The sequence below is a fragment of the Trichoderma reesei genome (genome assembly GCF_000167675.1).
Source record: "Trichoderma reesei QM6a unplaced genomic scaffold TRIREscaffold_27, whole genome shotgun sequence".
Taxonomy (NCBI): Eukaryota; Fungi; Ascomycota; class Sordariomycetes; order Hypocreales; family Hypocreaceae; genus Trichoderma; species Trichoderma reesei.
Window position 1 is genome coordinate 261,579 of NW_006711174.1, and position 21,638 is coordinate 283,216.

General features: G+C 55.8%; 7 protein-coding genes across 7 annotated transcripts; 4 read left to right on the plus strand and 3 right to left on the minus strand.

Moving 5' to 3' along the window:
* Positions 1 to 1,911: 1,911 nt before the first annotated feature.
* TRIREDRAFT_81757 (uncharacterized protein) lies at positions 1,912 to 3,582 on the plus strand (the record flags this gene model as incomplete). The annotated part of the gene is made up of 1 exon (XM_006968907.1): positions 1,912 to 3,582. One exon carries the CDS (start codon positions 1,912 to 1,914, stop codon positions 3,580 to 3,582), a length of 1,671 nt encoding a protein of 556 aa, XP_006968969.1.
* Positions 3,583 to 4,871: 1,289 nt separating this feature from the next.
* Positions 4,872 to 10,220, minus strand: TRIREDRAFT_52021 (uncharacterized protein). Its single transcript, XM_006968969.1, has 9 exons — positions 10,053 to 10,220; positions 9,806 to 9,940; positions 9,030 to 9,500; positions 8,615 to 8,948; positions 8,027 to 8,556; positions 7,454 to 7,951; positions 7,246 to 7,389; positions 5,793 to 7,177; positions 4,872 to 5,756 (listed from the first exon to the last, which is right to left on the minus strand). The coding sequence occupies exons 1-9, from the start codon at positions 10,125 to 10,127 to the stop codon at positions 5,162 to 5,164; spliced, it is 4,167 nt and encodes a 1,388-aa protein (XP_006969031.1). The 5' UTR covers positions 10,128 to 10,220; the 3' UTR covers positions 4,872 to 5,161.
* Positions 10,221 to 12,330: 2,110 nt separating this feature from the next.
* Positions 12,331 to 14,416, minus strand: TRIREDRAFT_123842 (uncharacterized protein; the record flags this gene model as incomplete). Its single annotated transcript, XM_006968970.1, has 3 exons — positions 14,097 to 14,416; positions 13,291 to 13,750; positions 12,331 to 13,233 (listed from the first exon to the last, which is right to left on the minus strand). Exons 1-3 carry the CDS (start codon positions 14,105 to 14,107, stop codon positions 12,331 to 12,333), a joined length of 1,374 nt encoding a protein of 457 aa, XP_006969032.1. The 5' UTR covers positions 14,108 to 14,416.
* A 323-nt stretch (positions 14,417 to 14,739) lies between these two features.
* On the plus strand, positions 14,740 to 17,052 carry TRIREDRAFT_111536 (uncharacterized protein; the record flags this gene model as incomplete). The annotated part of the gene is made up of 2 exons (XM_006968908.1): positions 14,740 to 14,769; positions 14,878 to 17,052. The coding sequence occupies 2 exons, from the start codon at positions 14,740 to 14,742 to the stop codon at positions 17,050 to 17,052; spliced, it is 2,205 nt and encodes a 734-aa protein (XP_006968970.1).
* Positions 17,053 to 17,480: 428 nt separating this feature from the next.
* On the plus strand, positions 17,481 to 18,356 carry TRIREDRAFT_69064 (uncharacterized protein; the record flags this gene model as incomplete). The annotated part of the gene is made up of 2 exons (XM_006968909.1): positions 17,481 to 17,677; positions 17,846 to 18,356. 2 exons carry the CDS (start codon positions 17,481 to 17,483, stop codon positions 18,354 to 18,356), a joined length of 708 nt encoding a protein of 235 aa, XP_006968971.1.
* An 894-nt stretch (positions 18,357 to 19,250) lies between these two features.
* Positions 19,251 to 20,038, plus strand: TRIREDRAFT_111537 (uncharacterized protein; the record flags this gene model as incomplete). The annotated part of the gene is made up of 2 exons (XM_006968910.1): positions 19,251 to 19,293; positions 19,372 to 20,038. Coding segments are annotated over 2 exons (710 nt in total), but the record flags the coding sequence as incomplete, so codon positions are not given.
* Positions 20,039 to 20,152: 114 nt separating this feature from the next.
* TRIREDRAFT_111538 (uncharacterized protein) lies at positions 20,153 to 21,286 on the minus strand (the record flags this gene model as incomplete). The annotated part of the gene is made up of 2 exons (XM_006968971.1): positions 20,153 to 20,622; positions 20,710 to 21,286. 2 exons carry the CDS (start codon positions 21,284 to 21,286, stop codon positions 20,153 to 20,155), a joined length of 1,047 nt encoding a protein of 348 aa, XP_006969033.1.
* Between the last annotated feature and the right edge of the window lie 352 nt (positions 21,287 to 21,638).

The following is a 21,638-nucleotide window of genomic DNA, read 5'->3' on the forward strand; positions in this document are numbered from 1 at the left end:
CAACCAAATACTGCTGCCTACCTTACCTATAGTCGACAAGCACGCAGCATCCGAGGAACGGGGAAGAGTACTTACAGGTAAGGTAACCTACCGTGCCCAGGTACAGCTACAACTGCTTCCTGCGGACAGACGCGCATCCCTGATTGGCCGGAAGCCGCCCGCCAGACGCAGCCACTGAGCGCCTCCATGGTTCGCTCCAGAAGCCACACCAAGGCGTTGGCGCGCCCTGATTGGCCGACATGCCGCAGCCCGACCCCGCCAGACTCGAGGTGACCCGGCTGCTCCAGTGGCTCCAGCGCCCTTCGCAGGCGGCTCCAGCGCCCCCCCAGCTGTCAAGCCAGCGCTGTCGGGCCCTGTCACGGCTGTGAGCCAGCGCACCTCCAGGGGTCCATCCCCCCCCGTTTCCAGCGCCACCTCTTCCATCCATGTTCTGTGCTGGTCGCCGGACCCGCTGGCCGTCCGCCTCCCTCCAAGCCCACCTGAAATTTCCCAGCTTTCCGCGACGCCACTTCGGCTCGTCTCTTTTTCCTGTTCCCTTTTTTTTTTCCTTCTTTTTTTCTTCCCTTCTCCCATCTTCCCTCTCTCCACCCTTCCTCCACCTCCGTCCGTCTTTGTCCCATCGCCATTTACACCGCCCTTCGCATCTATTCTTCCCTCTCTTCTCCCTTTCTTGCCGCGCCTATTTTTTCTATTTTCTCTTCGCTTTCCGACTCTCGTCCTTGCGGATTCGCCTTCGCTCGCCGTTGCGCCTCATCGCCTCCAATCATCGACCTTCGACATCGACATCCGCACTCGTCGGGACTTTCGGACCCTGGAACAAAAATAAAGGGTTAAAAAAGGATTCACAAAAAAGAACAAAAGACGAAAAAAAAATCGGCCAAAAATAAACACGCACCAACTGGACAAACCTTTTTTCAAGGGACAAAAACAGATCAAAGAGGACGAGGACAGGATTCATCAAGACTCGAGCTGGAGTTTTTACGGACCGCGCATTCACTCGCCACGCAACATCAACCAAGACTCATCTCTGTTAATCGATTGTATTCTACTTTCTTCGCCCGCTCCTTGCCCTCGACGCAGCCTCGGCATCATTGCATCATTTCTCCTCCGACCGAGCATTGACACGAGCATCATCATTTGACGACCCTCGAGAGGCTCGTTTGTGTGGCGTTTTCTCCCGACCAGTCGCGTCTCTTCCATTGCTCAAGAGAAGCCACGCGCCCTTTTGCATCTTGTTTAAGCTTTGCAACCACGCGATTTCTCTTGTCTCTTGACGGAAGGCTCACCAACTTGATCGCGACTTGCCCCGGCAACCAAAAAAACCCTCGTCGGCTCGTGCATCAAGTTGCTCCTTTGCCGCGTCTCCTGCTCGTCATCTTACGTCGCCCCTTCCATCCTGCCGCATCTTTGCAGTCATTCTTCGTTCCGAACCATCCTCAACTCTTGTGTGTTTTCTTTTCGATCAACTCTTTTCCCCGTCAAATCACTCGGTTTAATCTTCCACTCTCCGCGCCTTGTTTCTTAATGCTTGGAGATTTTTTCTTCTTGTGAGAATACTACGATTTTCTTGGATTTTCGGCTCCGTCTTCTCTCTGGTTGTCTTTTGCAACCTCGACATCCTTCACTCCCCGAGACGCCTCGAATCATCTTCGCCCGACGAACGACTTCTTCGGCTGCTCTCGAGTCAAAGCATCACTTCGCGATTTTTTACACAACAACCTGCATCAACTTCATCTTAGACTTCTAATTCTCGTTTTCTTCTTTTCTCGAAGCGCTCCACAGCCGGCTAAACCTGTTACATCCGCTCGCCAGCAGCGTCTTTTCTTTCCCTCTGCCACGTCAAGACGACTCGCAGACACATACATCCTCTTCGTTCCCATTTGAGTCATGGACGCAGGCAGTCTCGCTCAGATGACCTCCAACTTCGCTTCTCCCGGGGGCCTGGCCTCGCGCCGCGGAAGCCAGAACATCAAGCCGCTGTCCTTCGATGCCATTAAGCAGGGCAATAAGAATCCCGACGGCGGCATCCCCACTCCTCGCACCAGCCGCTCTCACCTGCTTGCGGGCCTGAGAACGGCTCCCAAGTCGGCTACGGTGGCTTCCTTTGGCCCCATGTCGCCCACGGCTGCAGACGGCCCTGTGCAGCAGTATGCTAGGAACAGCATGGTCGCCAACGCCTATGGCTATGGCCAGGGCAATGTCTACAATGCCCCCAAGACGGCCTTCCCCCAGTACGGTCAGCAGCAGCAACAGCAGCAGCAACAGCAGCAGCAGGCCTACCAGCAGGCCATGATGGGACAGCAGTACACTGTTGACCAGGTGCTTGCTCCCCCTCAGCTGTCCATGGACGAGCAGCTGCAGGAGCAGATGGACCCCAACCTCTACGCCCAGCTCGTTGCCACCAACCTCTACCTTGCCCAGCAGCAGCAGAGGCTCCAGCAGCAGCTCCGCAGCGTGCAAGCTGCCGCCCATCAGTTCCAGCAGCTCAACATCAACAGCAACCAGCTTGCCCAGCAGCAGGCTGCCGCACTTTACGAGCAGCAGCAACACCTCGCTGCCCAAGCTGCCGCTGCCCAGGGCCAGCAGGTCTACTACGATCCGTCGAGTGGCCAGTACTTTGTCGATACCTCATCGACAGCCCGGACCGTCAATGTCGAGCAGCCCATGACTCCCGGCTTCAACAGCTTCCAGCAGCAGTTGCAGCAACATCAGCAGCAACAACAGCAGCGCCAGCAGCAACAGCAGCAGGGCGCCCCGCGCGTCCAGGTTTCACCGCCCCCCGAGAGCCAGCAAGCCTCATTCCGCGGCTCCTCGCCCCCGCGCCGCTTCGACTCTCCCCAAGAGGTCGCTCCCCTTCCTCCGCCATCTGCTAACGCCTTTCGACGCGGACATAAGAAGTCCTCCTCCCTGGCCGTCAACAGCGCTCTGGCTGCCGCCTCTGCCGTGAACGAGGCTGGCAAGACGCCCGCGCCCAAGACCGCCGTCTTCCCCGCGACCCCTGGCATCGGTGGATATGGCCCTGGCCAGGCACGCGCCGGTGAGCACCCGGTTCGACAGCCCCGCGGCCCGCCTTCCATGGACGAGCTCAAGGCGAAGCCCACTGCCAAGCACGAGGGCAGCAAAAACTTTGCCACGCGCACCCGGCGTTCGGCCGTGCACAACCTTGTCCGCGCCGGCCTGGAGCGCCGTAAGGGATCCGGCAGCTCGAGCGGTAGCATGAGCCCCGTCTCGGAGACGGCCGAAGAGTCGACGACGCCCATTACCGACAACGACTCCGACTCTGGCCGCAGCGGCTCGGGAAGCCTGGCCGGCGAGATTGAGAGCGGCGCTACGCGAGCCTCCACTGCTGGCGGTTGGGGCGCCATCGGCTCAGACCGACCCGGCTCGCGGCAGAAGGTCCGCGGTAGCGTCGACAGCAACAGCAACTCTGGCTGCGAGAGCGACAGCAACTCGTTCGCCGACGTCTTCAAGAACGGTGCTCTGCGAGCATCCAAGGCGCAGGAGGCTGCAGATGGTCAGCGCAAGGCATCCAGGCTGGTTCTGACCAGCGTCGAGAAGCGCAAGATGGCTTCGGCGGCATAAGCGCTCAAGCCGTGTGTTTATCATACCGATTGCTTCTCTTCTGGCCTCTATTCTAATTATGATGACTTGACGCTCCCCGAACCTTTATACTCGTTATTTTCACTTTGTCTTTTGTGATACGACTTTTTTTTTTTTCCACAGCCGCGGATTGCATTTCATCGACACGATCTCGACAGCTTTTCGCTTCTCTTATTTCTATCACGAGCCAGTCCCGCATGCTGGATGCGCCCACCTCATGCGTCGAGGCGAGGCCGTGGCCATACTCTTGACAATGATTATTCATAATTCACTTCTTGACTGTCATTCAAACGAATTCCTTTCATCTCTGGATTGGAACAAATGGGGGCGGATGCCCAGGGACTGTTTCACTCCACGGTAGAGGACGCTGGAGAACACCTACCACTGGTGAGAGACGACATGAGGAAAAGGACGAGGCGCACAGTCTGCTGCCTTTTCTCGGGAGTGGAATTCGACCGTGGCTCTAGACGGGGCCCGAGGTTGCAGGACTCGCCGAGGAGGGCCTGGCGTGCAGACATGATCAACTTTGCCCTCTTGACATTCTTTTCGTGTATCTCGAGCGCGTTTGGCTTTGGACTTTTACGGGGTTTGAGTGCCGGTGGAGGGCTCCTGGGTATGGGAATACGTAGGTAGATAGTCTTCAGAGAGTGGTGCTCAATACAATTGATTGCCACGGACACTATATGCTTACTGAGATTGATTGATCGATACAAGGCTTGCTAAAGGTAGGTATCATTCGCCGAGCAAAAGGTACTTTGTTTCTACATATATGTATTCATTAACCAAACAGCCTGGATGCTTGAACCTAAAGAACTCGACAAGCCTGTCGGCCGTCCCTCCATAAATTCGCAGCGCCTGCTCATCTATCCCGCCCCCCTCCTGTATGCTTCTTTTCTTCCCCTGATTCTCTCGTGTATGACGATGTCCGTATTCTCCTCGGCGGTGGTCAAGGAGAATCAAGTATATAGCCGTGGCATGTGTGCGTGTGCATGTGTATGTGTATGCGTGTGCGTGTGTAAGGAACTAACTAAGTCTTGCGTGTCTGGTGGTATATATGGTCAAAAAACACAAGCCGGCTAATGTGCTTGTTGTCATCATTTCACCACTCTGACTTTCTTCATCTTGTTTGGCCCGCCCCCCATTTCTTCTCCTTTTTTTTAAGACATGTCTAGCTCCGTGATGGGTTTTGTTCTCTTGCAAATTCATACAACAGTTGTTGTTGTTGTTGTTGTTGTCTTCTCTTTTTTGTTTTGCGGTCGGTTCTGCGTCTTTATTTTCGAAAATGCATTCGTCTCTTGGATGTGGAGAGGCGGGTTGTTGGGATTGGAAGTTTTGGTGCTTGCTTTGTTTGGTCTATCTGACGGAAATGATCTTTTTTCTTTCTTTGGCTTGATTGTCATTATTATCATCGTCGTCGTCGTCGTCATCGCTCGTTATCTGCTTCTTCATTTCTGTTTCTTGGACTGATTCTTTTGGGATAAGGAAGGAGTGTGGATGAGGAGAGAGAGAGAGAAAGGGGGTGAGATGACGACAAGGGGTTTCGATTAGAGGGCACGCAACGTCACCGACTCGACTGCCTCATAACATCGATCGACGACGAAGACGTCTTGTGCCTCGCCTTGGGCGTGCTCACGCCAACGCCCACGCCCGCCATACCCGCGCTATTGCTGCTGCTTGGCCGCGACGACCCATTCTCCCTGCTGCCAAGGTTGCTCTCGCTGCGGACGACCATGGGCGCGACAAACTCGGACCGGAGCATCCCCGCGCTGCTGCGGTTCTGGATGCCGGCCGTCATGGGCGTGCGCGGCATCCGGCTCTTGACGCCTCCGGAGCCCGACGAGGCGCCGCTGCTGCCGGGCATCGGGTTGAAATCGTTGCTGATGCGCCGCGGGATGCTCGTGGACCCGTCCCGGCTCTGAGGGCGGTACATGACGTTGTCGCGGTCCAGGGCGCCGGAGCGGCGTGGACTGGCGGCGACCTCGATGTAGGCGCCGCCGCCGCCGCTGGCCATGCTGCCTCTGCTCCGGTGCGTCGGGGTCTGCGGCATGGACAGGGGGGAACCCAAGCCCTGCGGCGTGTAGTTTGTGTTGTGCCGCGACCCGCGTCGGGACGACGAGGTGAGGTTGACCGACGTGGACGAGATCATGCCCTCGTGCCTCATCATGACGGACGAAGCCGGGTGCGACGACGACGACGATGACGACGACGACGAGTGTGCCTTGACCAGCTCCGAGGCAAGGTTGCGGACAAGCACGGCGGAATCCTTGTCCGCGAGAACCTGGATCGAGTCCATCAACGACCGCATCTGGGAGCTGTTGAGCGTTCGCGCGCCGTCTCCGCTTCCCAGGGCTCCCGGCTCGCAGACGTCCATGATGGCACGCACAAGCCTGAGCAAGTTGAGCCGCACGACTGCTTTCTTGTGCCCCAGCCGCTGGGTGATGCCGGCGAACATCTCGGGTTTGGCGAGCGACACCGTCAGGCCTGGACTTAGCCGGAGAAGCTTGAGAAGGGGCTCGAGGAGATTAAAGTCAAACGCGTTGAGTCTGTTCGTGCCGAAGCAGGAGACAATGGCGCGCGAGAAGCCATTGTCCATCAGATGGTTTTCCACGTTGGCCGTTTCCTCCTGGAGCCAGACCAAGATGGCGTCTAGCGCCGTGACCTGCCAGTACTGGTCCGACAGCAAAGACACGTAAAAGTCGAGGCCCTTGTTCTGCCAGAGATATCTCCGACCCTTGGACCCGGAGTGGGCCATGTCGCAGAGAATGGGCAAGGCGAACTCTTTCGGTGGCCGGTCCGTCTTCATGATGCGTAGCAGCAGCGGGATGATGCCCCCGACGGCAGCATCTTCCTGCCTTTCCTTGCTGAGCCGGCAGAGGTTGAACATCGTATTGAGAACCTGATTAGAGATCTCGCGAAGGTGTTTGTGGTTCTTCTTCATGCTGTAGCTGAGTAGGTCGATGAGGAAGTCGATTGCGTCCGCCGAGTGCAGTGACTCAATGGTCGTCGAGAGCATGGACAGGTTCTTGATGAACCTGAGCATGGTAATCTGATGCACCGGCGTCATCCGCCGGAGATCCTTGAGGACGCTCTTGAGCACCTGGCGATCCGCCACCACCTCCTTGACGTAGTTCTCAGCTTGGCTGAAGAGGTAAAAGATGTTGACGATGCGTCCCTCAATCAGCTCACTTAGCTCGTCCTCGCCCTCCTCATCAAGCACCCGATGTAAAACGAGCGCCAGCGGGTAGAGGATTTTACTGCGTGAGAAGATTCGGCAAAAGTCGTTCTTGGGCGTCGGGCCCTGCAGCTCAAAGACGTTCCATATGCCGTTGACACCGATGAGCACTAGATCTCGGGAGCTGTCATAGTCTTCGTCTAGGAACTCGACAAGCACGTTCAAACCGCCCGCCGAAACAAACATCTGCAGCGTCAAAGTCGACGTCTGGTACATCTGGCGAACGAACGCGGCCGCTTCCAGGCGAATCTCGTTGGGGTACTGACGGGCGGAAAACTTGGTAATGATGGGAATGCCTCCAACGAAACACAGGTTCTCCTGGATCTCAACATCGTCTAGAATGATCTGTATGATGGTCAGAAAAATGTCAAGAAATATATAGCCTCAACGTCTGGGTTTAAAGAAACACTGACCGCGTTGACAACCTTGAGCAGCTGTAAAATCATGTGGTGTCTGCTCTTCACCGTACAGGGCTCCAAAATCTCCAACAGGGGTAGCAATCCGTGAGCACTGATGATCAAGTTCTTCGCTTCGGGATTTTCCCAGAGCAATACAAGCTACAAACGGGAGTCAGCATGAAATTCGCGAACGCGCGGCCCAACATCCATCGAACACACTCACCAGTTCTTCAGATAGCTCCGCCAAGATATCATCACTTTCCGTCATCTTCAAAGAGCCCACCAGCTCCTCAACCTTCTCGGCAAGACGCGCATGCCTGTCTCGCGCAATCTTTGCGTCCATGTCCATCTCATCCCACCCCGGATCCATGGAGGCAAACGGATCATCTTCGTCGTCGTCATCGCCCAGCCAGGAGTTGCCCGACATTCGGGACATGAGCATGAGGCCGGCATCTTCCGAGCCTCGCTCGCTTTCTTCCTTTTCGGCTATGGATTCTTCAGGCCCAAACACGTCGGAGAAGTCCTCATCATCATCTTCGGCGAACTTCTGGATCTCGATAGAAGAGCGAGTGCGTCTCATGGGACGGTCGGGGAGGACTGAGGGCCTTGAGAGGGGCTTCTTTCTTACAACGCTGCCATCTGGCGCCTGCATTGAGCGAGGCAAGCTGGTAAGGTCGGACGGATGGAAGAGCTGGGGTGCTTCAGGTTGACGCAGGCCGCCCTATATGGATTTGGCCCCTGTAAGCTACCTGATCATTTTCACACGCGAATCATTACGAGGGGTACGAAAGCTTACCTTTCGGACAGCTTGATGGACCTTCTGGTCAAACACACTATCGTCATCAGAGAAGAGGTCGGAATAGTCCTCAGAGCTTTGCTCTCTGTAGATGGAGCCCGGGCGAGGAGGCAGCTCAAACTTGTTGCCAAAGTGAGATTTTGGAGGCGACTTCGTCCGAGACAGGTTGGGTGAGGTGACTGCTGGTTCAGGCGCTGATCTGGACGCTTGGTGTAGTACTTTTGGTGGTGACGCAGGCTTCGAAGTCGTCATCCTCCTTGACACGGGTCGTATCGTCTGTTCCTGTGATTCCTGGTAGAGCTGATGGTTTGGCTGATCTTGTTGGTTTGGCCCCTTGATGGTCATCATGTCGCCTTCGAAATCCCCATCGTAATTGTTTACGTCGGCTCTGAGGTCATTCACTGACGCAAAAGCCTTGAGCTTGTCAGCAGACAGAAGCCCTCCAAAGTTGTCCTGCGGCCTCAGATGCGGTAGCTGTAGGGCACTCGGTGAAATTGCCGTGGCGAAGTCGTCGTCCCAGTTATCATCATCTGAAGTCAGAGTCAGTCTTTACTTTCAAGGTTGATCGAGTTGAGATCGCCGGCATACCTAGCTCGGCCAGCTTAAAGGCTCCCACTCCCGGCGCGCCAGCACTGAGCCTTGGCTTGGCAAGACTCAATCTGCTCTTGGAGGGTGTGCCGGTAGGATATCGAGAGATGCCTTCAGCGCCGGTCGAAGTGCGAAGAGAAGTCCCCGAGGAATTGAGGGCCTTGTTCCACTGCTTGACCTCTTCAACGGCTTCATTAAAGTTGGCTGGCGGCCTTGAGACTGGGGCATCTGTGCGGCGACATCCCACAATCCAAGCATGCCGAAGCAGTTTTCGAGCCGAGACTCTGAGATTGGGGTCTTTTTGGAAGCACTGCATCAGGAAATCTCGGGCAGCCTAAGTGTTGCATGTTAGTTTACAACACTCTATAAGAATCCTCGCTTCAAGTGGGGAAAGAGTCGGCAGGAGAAAACGCACGGCGGAGATGCCCTCAGGCAATGGAGGGTGGTCATCATTGACAATGGCGAACAGCGCCGGCATGGCAGCCAGGTTGTGGTATGGCGGCCGACCCTGGAGAAGCTCGATGACGGTGCACCCGACGCTCCAGATATCCGAGGCAGAGCTGGCGCCGGACAGCTGGATGATCTCAGGGGCCATCCAGTAAGGGGTGCCGACGACCTGCGCCTCCTTGTCCTGGCCACCAGCGAGCGTGCTGGTCGAGACGCCAAAGTCGGCAAGCTTGACGGTCCCGTCCTTGGTGGTGAGGATGTTGGCGCCCTTGATGTCGCGGTGGATGACACCCTGGTCGTGGAGGTACTGGAGGCCCTGGAGGACTTGGGTCATGTAGACGCCAACCAGGTTTTCGGGGAACTTGCCATATTCTCTGCATATCGAATGCAGAGAGCCATTTTCACAGTATCTGATGACGCCTGGGTTAGCTTTCGCACGCTTATCCATGGCTTAGGTGAATTGGTTGGATCGCCTACTCCAAGATGATGTTGAGGCATTCCGTTGTCTTGACGGCGCCAATGTACTTGACAATGTTGTCATGCTGCTTACAGTTAGCCCTTGCTCCTGTCCGTTCAGTCCAGAGAGTTGTCCTGTACTCACAAAAAGATTTTTGAGAAGGTCGATTTCGCTCTGTGATCATATGGATGATCAATCCAGGTCAGCTTCACCCAATCAAGCTCAGAACAAGTCTGAAGGACACAATGGGAGAGGATTGCCGTGTGATGCGATCCCAGAAATCTCACCTCAATCATGCGCAGCTCGCTCTTGGGCAGATCCGTCAGCTTAATCTGCTTGATGGCGACAGCCTCGCCGGTGCCCCAGTTGAAGGCCTTGTACACCGATCCAAAGGCTCCCTTGCCGAGGCATTCGCCCAATCGCTATATCATCCAATCAGCACAACCGTTCTATAACTCGCAACAAGAAGACCGTTCTGATCAGTTTCCCCCCCACGGCCCAAGCAGGCCATTGCCGCTCCGAGTCGAATTGCACTTTCTTTCTCTTTCTCAGTAGATCAAAGGAGGTGTTCGAAACACGTACGTAGTCCTTGAGCCCCGGGTCCTGCATGGCCGAGCTCTCCCTTTGGCGGTCCTTGCGAGACGGCGTGGCCTGGCCGGCAGGCGTTCTCTCGCGCGGAGTGCCTGCGGCGAACCGCCCATTGCTAGCGGGATAGATGTTCTCGGCCGGCATCTCTGTGTGTCGATTGGATGTCCTTTGTATCGTTCCGTCCGCCCTCTCGCCCTCACTCACTCGTATCTTATCTGGCGATGCTCGTGGGGTCTTTGGTGTGTGTATGGGTGTGTACGTGTGTGCGTGTCTGTGTGTGTGCGTCTCGCCCTTCCCTTCTGTGTGGTCTGCGCAGCTCAGCTGGACTCGGGTCTCCGCGTCGAATGCTCTCTACCTCGACGGCGGGCAAGACAGCGGCGACTGGCGAGGTGGCAGGGAGATGGTTCGTCGAGGAGGAGGAGGAGTCGATGGCATGCCCGCTGATGGGTCTGTGGCTTCGTGTGCCGCTCGCATTCGTCCGCGGCTGGTTTTGGTTCAACGGCGAGCAGCATTCATCGAAAAGGCGGCGGCGGGGGAGGATCGCTGCAGCAGGCAGGAGGGTCACGCATGGAGGCCGCGAGAGATGACGATGCTGAAGGAGCACGAGGGGATGAAGAAGAGAAGATGGAGAAGCAAGAGAAAGGACAAGCAGAGTCCAGAGCTGGCGGATGGTGGATGGGATCGGGTTCGGCCAGGGCGCGCGCGTGTGTGTGCGTGTGTATGTGTGCGTGTGTGCGTGCCGTCTGCTGGAATATTGTTAAGCTAGGTAATACTGCAGTTAGGTAGTAGGTAGTTGGTGCAGCTCTCGATTCCGGTGCTGCGGCTGAGCTGAATTGGAGACGGAGAGCTCAACTGGCGGTTGTGGAGTTTGCAGAGTTGCTCGAGGCTGGCTGGTTGGCCGTGGACTGCAATGCAAGTTGGGTACCCACGACAACGCGCCGACTGAGCTTCTGAAGATGCCGCCTAAAGGGAGAGCAGAGCCAGGGAGAGTCGAGACAAAAAAAACTTGGAGGAAGCACACTGCACCACGATATTCACCTGTCTACCTATCTACTAGTAATAGTACCTACCTATCTATTCACAATCTAATACCAGGCATGGATGCATTGATCTCTTTTACTAGACTCCCTCCATACCTTGATGAGCCATTAGAGATGCTATTACATATCGCGGAATCCTTGACTGGCATCCGTTCATACAAGCTTCTCATCGCCGCAAACCTTGCCCGGCCCTCGTGCTCCCCCATCCGTCTTAGTGATGACGCCTTGCCAGAAGCCATCCATCGCTGTATCAGGAGCCCCGAATAGAATCCCGGATCCCAGATGCCATGGCCCCAAGCCTCAAGCCCCCCACCCATCGTCTTACTGACCCCTGCCAGCGAGAAGAATACTAGCTTTAGCCATAGCCATGGAAAACACTCCCATCATCCCCGTTTTGAGCTCCCAGCACACATAGAGTTTGCACTTGTACGCCGGCTATTGCCCTCCTGGCGGCCGTAAGGAGTCGTGGTGTTCTGATATATTACAGCCTTGCCACCGACAACATCCGTGGCCCTTGTCCTCACCATCCTGTCTGTCTCCTCCTCCCTCTTCCGGCATCCCCCTGTTCATCTTGTGTGTATATACTACTAGTACTAGGTATGGAAAACCTTCAACGAATCGTCAGTGCGCAAAAAGAAAAAGAAAGAAAGAAAGAAAAATCGATAGCCGAGTTTGCTAGGCTCAGCCTAGAAAACCGACCGTCGAGCGCAGCAGCATCATAAGACTCCCTCAAGTCCGTCTATGACATCCATGTCAATCTGCGCACACCCGCGCCAGTCATTTCATCTGGTTTGCAATGACATGCCGTTGCCCAAGAGCGATATGCACAAAGAACAACAGGTTACTAAAATCGATACCGAACCAAGTATAACATTGCTAGCTCAAGCCTTGCATGCGCGAATGCCAATCATGCCGCGCTTCCAAATACAATAACCCGTCATCACATAATTATAGTACATGCCGTTTTCTCGTCATCGACAATCAATCTGGTCAACTTGGTAGCCAGTCTCCCTTTCCCGCCGGAGAGGGCATAGAACCCAAACATATATTCCAAACCAATCAATCAGCAAGAACCAAATATGCCCATATGCCCAGCAGCGGCCATCTCCGCTTTCATGAAACAAGACTGCTTTTCTGTACAAGCTGACGCTCTCGGTCATTTACATCAAGGAACTTTCCCCCCCTCACCAATGAGACCCATCTTGGGGAAGTGTTCGGTTCAGGCCAGCCTCAGCCCACCACTCGTCCGGAATGTCTTCTCTGGCCGCAAGACTGCGAACGATTCGCTGCATGCCTGACCACTCCTCGTCCCCAGCATGAGCACCACGTCCGCTGCCGGCTGAGTCCTCCCGGTTAGGCTGGAGGCGGCCGGGTCGGCTCTCGTCCTCTGAGCCTGAGCCCGAAGTTCGAGCGCGGGTCAGCGACAGCGAATGATCCCGGGGCGCGAGGCTCCGAATGCGTCTCAATGATTCGGGCCTAGGGAGCGGTACTCCAGGCGCCGGAACGCCGTTGAGACTGTAGAGGCGCACAACCCCCACGTCTCTGGTGAGCGAATCAGCCCGGGACTGCCAATTGGCATAGTTGTTGTTGTTGTCGTCATCGTCGTCATCATCAGACATCTCATGTCCCGATTCACAAGCACCGTCAGCAGCTTCGTCAGGCACGCCCGGGGCAGGCGGAAGGGCATTGGAAGGGCCTGCGTTTTGGGACGCGGCTGCAGAGGCAAACGAAGACGTTGCGCTGGGTGCTTGGGGGTCAGGCGTCAGGGTCGAGAGCAAGGTGTCCCAGCCCTCCGGGCTCAGGCTCCTGTCGCGGTCTCCTAGGCCATCAAACGAGTTGGAGTCGGGACGGGTGTTGGCGTACGAGTGCCGCATGAGCGCTCGGAACTCGCGTGCTTGTGCTTGGTTCCGGCGCCAACGCCTGTAGACATGAAAGGCGTTCGGCTGAGATGCGTCGTCGTTTGACGGCGATTCGGTGCGCGACCTTTCGAGCCCGTCCCGCGCCGGGCGCAGCGGTGGAGTGCCTGTTTGGTGAGAATGGTGCTCGTGGGGATTGCTGCGGTTGCGTCTCAGATCGTCTGGCGCAACCTTGAGAGGGTATGTGTTAGCGGCCTGTCAATCCAGTTGCCTGGGGACCCAACTTACAACGCGGGCGCGCCGTGGTCGAGGTTCGTTCCACCAAAAGTCTCTTTCCGCTCGAGCTTCATCATCCCTCTGAGATGATGGGGGACTGAAGCTATGCCAAGTGCCGCCAAAGATGGAGCTCATCTGCTGTTCCAGGTAGCGGTCTCTCCGTCGCTCCGGTCTGGTGGTGACATCCCTCAATGCCTCGCGCGCCGGCTCTGGCTCTTCGGCAAAACCCAGCTCGGCCTCCCAGCTGTTGGCCTCAAAGGTGGTAGAATTGACCCTTCTTCGCGGGGGAGACAGCGGGGCAGAGGGTGGTGGAATGTCGACGATGCGGACGGCGGCGCGTCTGATGGCGTTCCGCCTATCGCGAAAGCCTGCCTGGGCCGAGCGCCTGATGGCTGAGCGGCCAGGAGAGAGCACGTCACGCTTGGTCGCCTCTTTGTGAGGAAGATCGGTCTCGACGGGGGCAACGAAGAGTCTGCCGGAGACGATGAAATGTCAGTTGGGGCGTTGTGCGACGCAGCAGCAGGAGACGGAAGAGACGAGAAGGCGACGGCGGCGTCGATGTGAAGAGCACAAGAGGAAGACGAGGAATGTGCAACGCCAAGTGCAGTGACTTTCGTCGCGATGAGCAGCCAGATGCCAAGAGGGCAGTTAGGCGCGCCTCCATGGCGAGTGACAGTGCGCATAACGCGCGCGAGAAAACACGGCTGTTGCAGAGAATCCAACGCAGGTGCAGAAGCGGTAGAGACCAGGGCAGGGGGCCGCCCACGGTCCAAGCAGCGGGTTGGGGACAAGAAGCCAAGGGGGAAAATGAGACTCACGGGCGACCCATGGCGCATGTGGTTGATGAGCAGATTATTTGCAAAGGAGCGACACCTGAGCGACGTGATGATGAGGAAGCGCAGCGATGGGAGCCGGATTGAGGGCGTGGTGCAACTGGCAGCGCCTGGCGGGCGATCCCTGGCGATGACGGCAGTTTATCGCGGCGGAGGAATGCTGGAGGTTATGCGTAGGTACCTGTAGGATGTGGTACTGATGAGGGAGAGTATGCCAGTCGTCGTTCAGCGACTCGGCGAGATGGTTGGAAACGAGCGAATGGCGGTGGTGATTGATGATGGAGGAGGAGGAGAGACGGCGGTAATCGAGGGTAAATGGCGAGGCGGCTGAAGAGCAAGATGCTCTGCATCTGTTTGTGGCGCGGATCGAGTTGCACGCGAGAAGACGAGGAAGAGGAACATGGGGGAGTGTCCTGGTAACCAGCAGCTGTGGCGGTGCGGCAAAATCTGATGGGATCGAATGCTTGTTCGTGCAACAGACAGCGCGCTTCTCAAGCCACAAGCGGCTTACGGAGGTAGTACCTTCCTACTACTACCTTAGGTAGCAGATACCAAGAGTACCTTACCCAGTAATAAGTGGCTGGTGCGCGTGTTCACCTGCGCCAGGATCGGTTGGTGAGATTTCGGCATGACTAAGCCAGCTTATCAGATACCCAAGGTAGATACTATCATCATGAGAAATCGACTCGGCTTCATCAACCGACGACGACATCACAGTGAGTTACAGTAGAAGTTCCAAAGCCACACCTCTTTCGGCGTCAATCAGTCCTCAACCTCTACCGTCTCCTCCGAGAGGCTCAGCTCCCTCCTCTATGGCTTCCTCCGCCTGAGTTCTCCCGCTTCAGCCGCTCCCATGCCGTCCGCCAAAGAGGTCAACCGGGCTCTGGCCCGCATCAGAGCCGTCATGCCGGCCGAGAAAAAGGTGGCATCGACAAGCCGCAACATCCGCCTGGGCCTCGAGCGCATCGGCCACGTCGTGCCGCAGCAGCAGAGCTGGCTGGGCGTCCATGTTGGCGGCACCAACGGCAAGGGATCCGTCTGCAACCTGCTCTCGGGGCTCTTCAGGCTGTCCGGCATCAGCCATGGCATGTACACGTCGCCGGCCATGCCCGAGAGGCACAACGGCGTGACCATCAACGGCCTGTACGTCAACAAGCGCATGTACGAGCTCGAGGTGAAGCACATTGAGGAAAAGTTCAACCGGGTGGCCTCGGGCTGGCGGTTTGCCGCCGGCGAGGATCCGGGCAGCCTGACGCCCTTTGAGCTGGAGACGGCGGCCGCCTTCCGCATCTTTGAGAAGATGCATGTCAGCTACGGCGTTGTCGAGGTCGGCATGGGCGGCGAAACCGATGCGACCAACATCATGAGGCAAAAGTCCGTCACCGTCATCACCAAGATCGACCTCGACCACCAAGAGTACCTCGGCAACACGGTTGAGGACATTGCAAAGGTCAAGGCCGGCATCATGCGGCCCGGCGTGCCCTGCATTGTCGACCACTCCAACTCCAGCTCAGTCCTCAAGGTTCTCCGGAAACATGCCAGCAGCATTGGTACCCAGATCAGCCCGTCATGGAAAGGCGAGTCTCTGTTGGCCGGTCTCGATACTGAGCGATTCAAGCTGGAGGACTACGAGAGGCAGAACCTTCTCTGTGCGACACTCGCCTTCCGACACCTGTTTCCAGACCTCGAAATTGACGTCAACAAGCTGTTGGCAATGGAACCTCTCCCGTCTGGACGAAAAGAGCAAGTCAGGGTGCTCGGCCTCACTGGCGGCACTCGTCAACAACCGATCCTTGTGGATGGAGCTCACAACCTGCTTGGAGCCGAAGCGCTGGCTTCGTACGTGCAGCACCAAGTCCGCCAGGGAGACGAGCCGGTTTCGTGGATCATGGGGCTGTCAGACAGCAAGTCCAAGCCGTTTGCAAAGGTCATCTCCACTCTGGTACAGCCCCAAGACAACTTTGCCTTTGTTGAATATGCTCCCGCTCCCAACGAACCACCGCCCGCGCCTGCTGAGCTCGGCCGTGAGATTGGCAGGTCCATTGTTCGCCATGAATCTCAGCTGTACGACGGGGATCCTCGAGTCGGCGCCGGCGTGCAGTGGGCTTGCGAAAAGGCCGGAGAGGGGCCAGTCATACTAACGGGTAGCCTCTATCTGATTAGGAACTTTTACAAGCTGGACGGTGTCGAGCCAAAGAGGAAGACCAAAACCCGAAGACCGGGTCCCTCGCAGCTGTGGTGGTACATTCAACAATCGCAACAGCGGACGCTGACTCCTGAAGAGGTCAGGGAGTTTAAGCGAGCGCGGAGACATTGGTATCTGTCGCCTGCGCGGAACTCTACCTTTAGAGCAGTGAGGCACGGTGGCCAGCCCAGGTCTGCCCGCGTGCCCGAGCGGATCCGAGCCTTGCAGCGGCAGGCCGAGTTTCACAAGAAGCAAGCAGATGGTTACCGTAGCGCCATAGAGAGTGTGGAAAAGGACCTGGCGGCTGAGCCAGCCAATGCGGCCGCTGCCACCGACAAGTCCGAGTTGCAAGTCAGCATGGAAACGCTCAAGCGGCACCACGAGGAGCATCTCAGCGCATACAACAGCGCCATGTTCAAGCTTCGGGGATATGTGCCCTTGTCCGAGAACAAGTTTATGAGCTACGAGCAGGTGTTTGGGCGGCCGCCGAAGCCCAAGGTGCCCAAGTTTCCCTTTCCCGAGGATGACGGTACAGCTCCTGCAGCAGCAGATGAAGCTGCTCCTGTTTCCCGGGATGTCGCAACTGCCTCTCAGTCTGGTCAAGCCGCCCGTGGGGAAGAGAAGGCGTTGGAGTCACAGACTTCGCGATTTGAGAAGAGGGCCAGTCGTCGGGAGGGTACTCTTAGCAAGGAGACTGCTGCCACGGAAGCGCGCGATCTCGTCGACAAGTTGACAAAGGGCCGAGTTGTCTCTTGAGGCCGATTCGAGCAAGCCCTGATGATGAGGAGTGATTGGCGTGTATTATAGGAAGGATATCATGTACGAATGGGCTGGGCGGTATATATGGATAGAAGATGATGTTCGGTCAGCCCTAAAAGGCAATGCTGGCAGTTATATAGAGCGGTGTTTGGTCTTGCTTATACTTCTTGGCTTCAACACATCTAGCTTTTCATGTCCCTTAGGTTATAGTCTCGAGCTTTACGAGAAGCATCATCAGAATATAGTCAATCTAAAGAAACGGTCGTGAAATGTCAATTTTGAGAGCCTCCGTCAACCACTACCCGATTTATCAATGCAAGTCATCAACACTAACCCTGAACCAACATATTATTTACCAGCACCCACTTCTCACACCATTTCACACGAATCAACCCAACCTCACCCCAGCAAACCACCGCCAGCAAATGCCGTCCCCAAACCACTTGATTATCGTCTGCTGCCACGGCGTCTGGACCGGCGGCCCTTCCAACGGGTTCAGCGAAGACGAGTGGCTTATTGCCGATTTCCAGCGCGGCGAAACGGCCACGTTTATCGAGCACATTAAAGCCGGGCTTCGGTGCCTTGCGGAGGACTATGACAATGCTATGCTCGCATTTTCGGGGTAACACCACGGCTTCTTTCCTTTCTTTCCCCTATAATCTTTCTTCTCCTTTTTTCTGAAGATAGACCTGTGGAGCACAAGAGTGAGCGTATAGTTGGGATGCTGAGTTATTTGGATATACTGTAGTGGCCCGACTCGCAGAGAGACGCAGTTGAGTGAAGCCCAAAGCTATGCCAACATTGCTTCTTCCAACAACTTCTTCAACATCATCCCCTCTACAAAGAATCCCTCGAGCAAAGTCCTGATTGAAGATCGCGCGCTGGATTCCTATCATAATGTTCTCTTCAGCCTGACGCTCTTCTACACTCGTTTTCACACTTGGCCTGCGCACTTGACGGTTGTATCGCACGCATTCAAAGAGCCGCGTCTCGTCAATGGCCACTGCACGGCTATTGGGTTTCCCCTGGAAAGGACGGCGTTTGTGGGGATTGATCCGCCTGGAATGACGAATGAGGAGAATGTCGATGGGATGAAGGGCGTTGGGCAGGCTGTGGATGATTGGACGCGGGATCCGCATGGAAGGGGGGAGGTATTGGCGGGGAAGAGGAGGAGGAGGAATCCTTGGGGCGTGTGGCAGGGAATCTTCAAGGAGAAGGGTGGTGATAAGGGGGGACTGGTGACGGAGGGTGAGGGTGAGGCTGAGACCCTGGTTGATGGTGCGCCGAGGCCGTGGAAGTGAATATCATGCTTAGCGAATATGGGAATCCTCATCGAAAGCCTAATTATGTCGTTCATAGAGAGAAAGGGGGCGGGCCGTCTGCGATATGAAGTGAGGCACATTCGTGAGGTTGGCAGATCTAGACGAGAAGATTGTTGCTGTCGAGGAGAAGGCGAATTGCATGACTTCAAGGAGCAACCCGATGAACGCCTCGTGACCCTCAGATCAGCGACGTCTAGAAGCACCCGGAGAAGGCCGTTCGAGAATTTATTGGGCATTCTAATGAACCAACAGATGGAGATGAGAGGATTGGTGCTGTAGAGGTGGCTTAGCTGGAGCATTACTTCCACTACCAAGGGGACAAAAATCAACACCGCCGCCCATCATATACAAACTAGACCAAAGATGACTGTCTAGCAGAAGACTCTACTCTCCCTAGCTACTCTCTGCTAGTGTTGCTATATCAGCCTAGTCTTAGGATAAGCTACAATCTTGATCTTGTTATAGCTGAGTTTTAAGCAAAATCTTGAAGTGGGTTTAAAGTCTGTGTGCCTCAACGTGAGGTGCTGTGCGATAACCACTCCCTGGATCTATAGTGGCTGACCGGCAGTGGTTTCTTTCACCCTGTTGCTCAGGGCTTCTAGATAGGGGGGGCAGGGTGTGTCATCTTCTACTACCAGGTTTGGAAACTGTATCGAAGCAGTGTCTACCTTATCTAATGTATTTACGCTCGCTGTTATCGCCATCGTTGTTGCTTTACCAGTACGAGCCGCTCCTCCCGACAACAGGTGAACTGCTAGTAGGCACTTATCAAAGATAAATCTTCTCATGCTCTACCTACAAAGCGAGCGGCGCTCTCTTGACTCCTCCACCATCATACATCCCTCGTTTGTTTTGCCACCATCAACCAGCATCATGACCAAAGGCGTCAAAAACAAAACCTCGAAGCCAACTCCAGGTGAGATGCACCAGACGGCCGTCCCCAGAGTGCCAATAGTTCCATGTCAAACAAAGTGCTGATGATCCAACGCCCCAGGTTCAACTCAAGCAACCAGCATCCAATCTCAAACCGGCTTCGGCACTCCCCTCTTCGTCGACTCCTCACCGAACCCTCTCAAGGGGGACCCGGACCGTGGCATGGAATCACGCATTAAGAAGCACGTCACTGACGCCGCGAAGAAACTCTCAACTCACCTCTACGACCTAGAAGACATCCTGGAGGCGGACAAGAAATCGGAAAGGCGAAACATCAAGGCTGTCTCTCAGAGCTTGAAAGAAGGGCAGGGGAGAGTCGACAAGCGTCTGGACGAGCTCATGAAAGGCATGGAAAAGCAACTAGAGCTGATTCAGAGACTCAATCAATCAATGGGAGAAGCAATGGAACAGATCAACAAGATTGGCAAGAAGAGGTCAGCTTCTGAAGCCTTCGAAGTAAACGACGACGACAACGAAGACAAGATCCGGACTCGGACATTCGTGGATCACACTCAGTTCAAGCAGTTGGAAAGACGTCTGGGGCTGTATGTCAGCAATACTCAGACTCACATAGAATCGGCCGTGTGCGAGATGAAGGCCGGCACATTGAAGAGAATGGCAGATTTGAACGAGAGAGTCGGTGCCATGGAGGACAAGATGGACAGGATGGCACGCTCCATGGCGAAATGGGAGGCTGCCCGTTCCGCCAACACAGGTCCATCAGCTCTGTAAGCTGCATACCTAAGCTCTGTTTAATCATGTCTTTACGTCAGTCGTCGAGAATGCAGTTTGGATTTAGCCCACCTCGTCTATCTATATACCTAGTCAGTCTATAGCCATATTTACATCTTCGCCCTCGCCTCACCAGCATCCCTCCCACGTCTCCCCTCCCCAACAACCCTCACCAAAAACTCCACGGCATCACGCACCATGTCCGCTGAAAACTTGTGTCCCACGCCCTCATACACACGATCATCCACCTCCAGCCCGCCATCCTTGTACCATCCCTCGGCGGCATCCTTCAACACGCCAATCAGCGGCTGGGCGTGCTTATACGGAACAAGCTCGTCTGCGGCCCCCGAGCACAAGAGCAGCTTCTTGCCCCTGATGCGGCCATCAAAGATCTTACGCAGCCGGTCCTGCTCGGCCTGAGAAAGGGGCAGTGAGGGCACGGGGTCCGTCCCGAAGAGAATGCCCTTTGGATCGCTCTTCCGTATGGCGGCAATGGTATCGGCCGGGAAGTACTTGCTGCCCAGGAACCCCGTCTCGCCGCAGTCCAGCTTTGATGCCGCAGCCCGGCTACTCAACAGGCCTACATTCATCCCCGTCAGCAGCTCATCAACATCAAGATGCCTTCAGCGCAAGAAAAAAAAAAAAAAAAAAAAAAAAAGAAACTCACCCGCAAGATCCGGACATCCCACAACCGCAACCGCCGCATCAACCCTCTCCTCGGCAAACCAGCTCTCCCACGCCGCGTGCCCTCCCAAGCTCCATCCGAGACAGACATGCCCATCCACCTCGTCCCTGCCCAGATACCCGCCCACCTGGTCCATCAACAAGCTCACGTCCGCCGCGCCGGCCCTCACAAAGCCCAGCATGTCCATGGCGTGCTGCTCGTTGCCTTGGTCCCACGCCTTGTTGGCCAGCTCGCTCACCGTCCGGGAGCCGTGGTTCGGCATGTCAAACACCAGCGCCACGAGCCCCCTCGCCTGAACAGCTTGGCCCTGCTTCTGCTTTTGCTTCTGGTTCTGGTTCTGGTTCCATGCGTGGATGGTGCGTCGCGCAACGTCGTGCATGATGCCCCTTGCGCGCGTTCGGGGATGCAGCAGCCACAGGCATGACACGGGCGCGGGGGCTGGGGGCAGCTCTTCCAGGCCGTAGATGTCGACGAGGAGGCCGGCCATGGGCTTTGTGGTGATGGAGACGTGGGGGGGAGGGGGGAGGCCCTTTGTGGTGTATTCGTTGTCTTTGACCATGTTTGATGGAGGCTGATTTTTCTGATGAGGATGAAGGATGGGGATGAGGATGAGGATGAGGCTGCAGGGAGGAGAACGGGTAAGGAAGAGTGTAGATGAATCAGAAGTGAACTGAGGGATGAGAGGTGAGCTGATGTAAAGGCAAGATGGATTTATTACATGTAAGAGGGATGGATGACCTCCCATCTTACAGCCAGCTCTACGAATGCCGAGCACCAACGTCCGTAAATGCCTCTAATCTATTTCCGGATTAGTCATTCTTGAACGGAATCACGAAATAATCAGTGCTGAGCTCGGCAATCGGATCTGCAGATCATCATCTATCGAGATATTGTTGATGGATTTCTGCCAG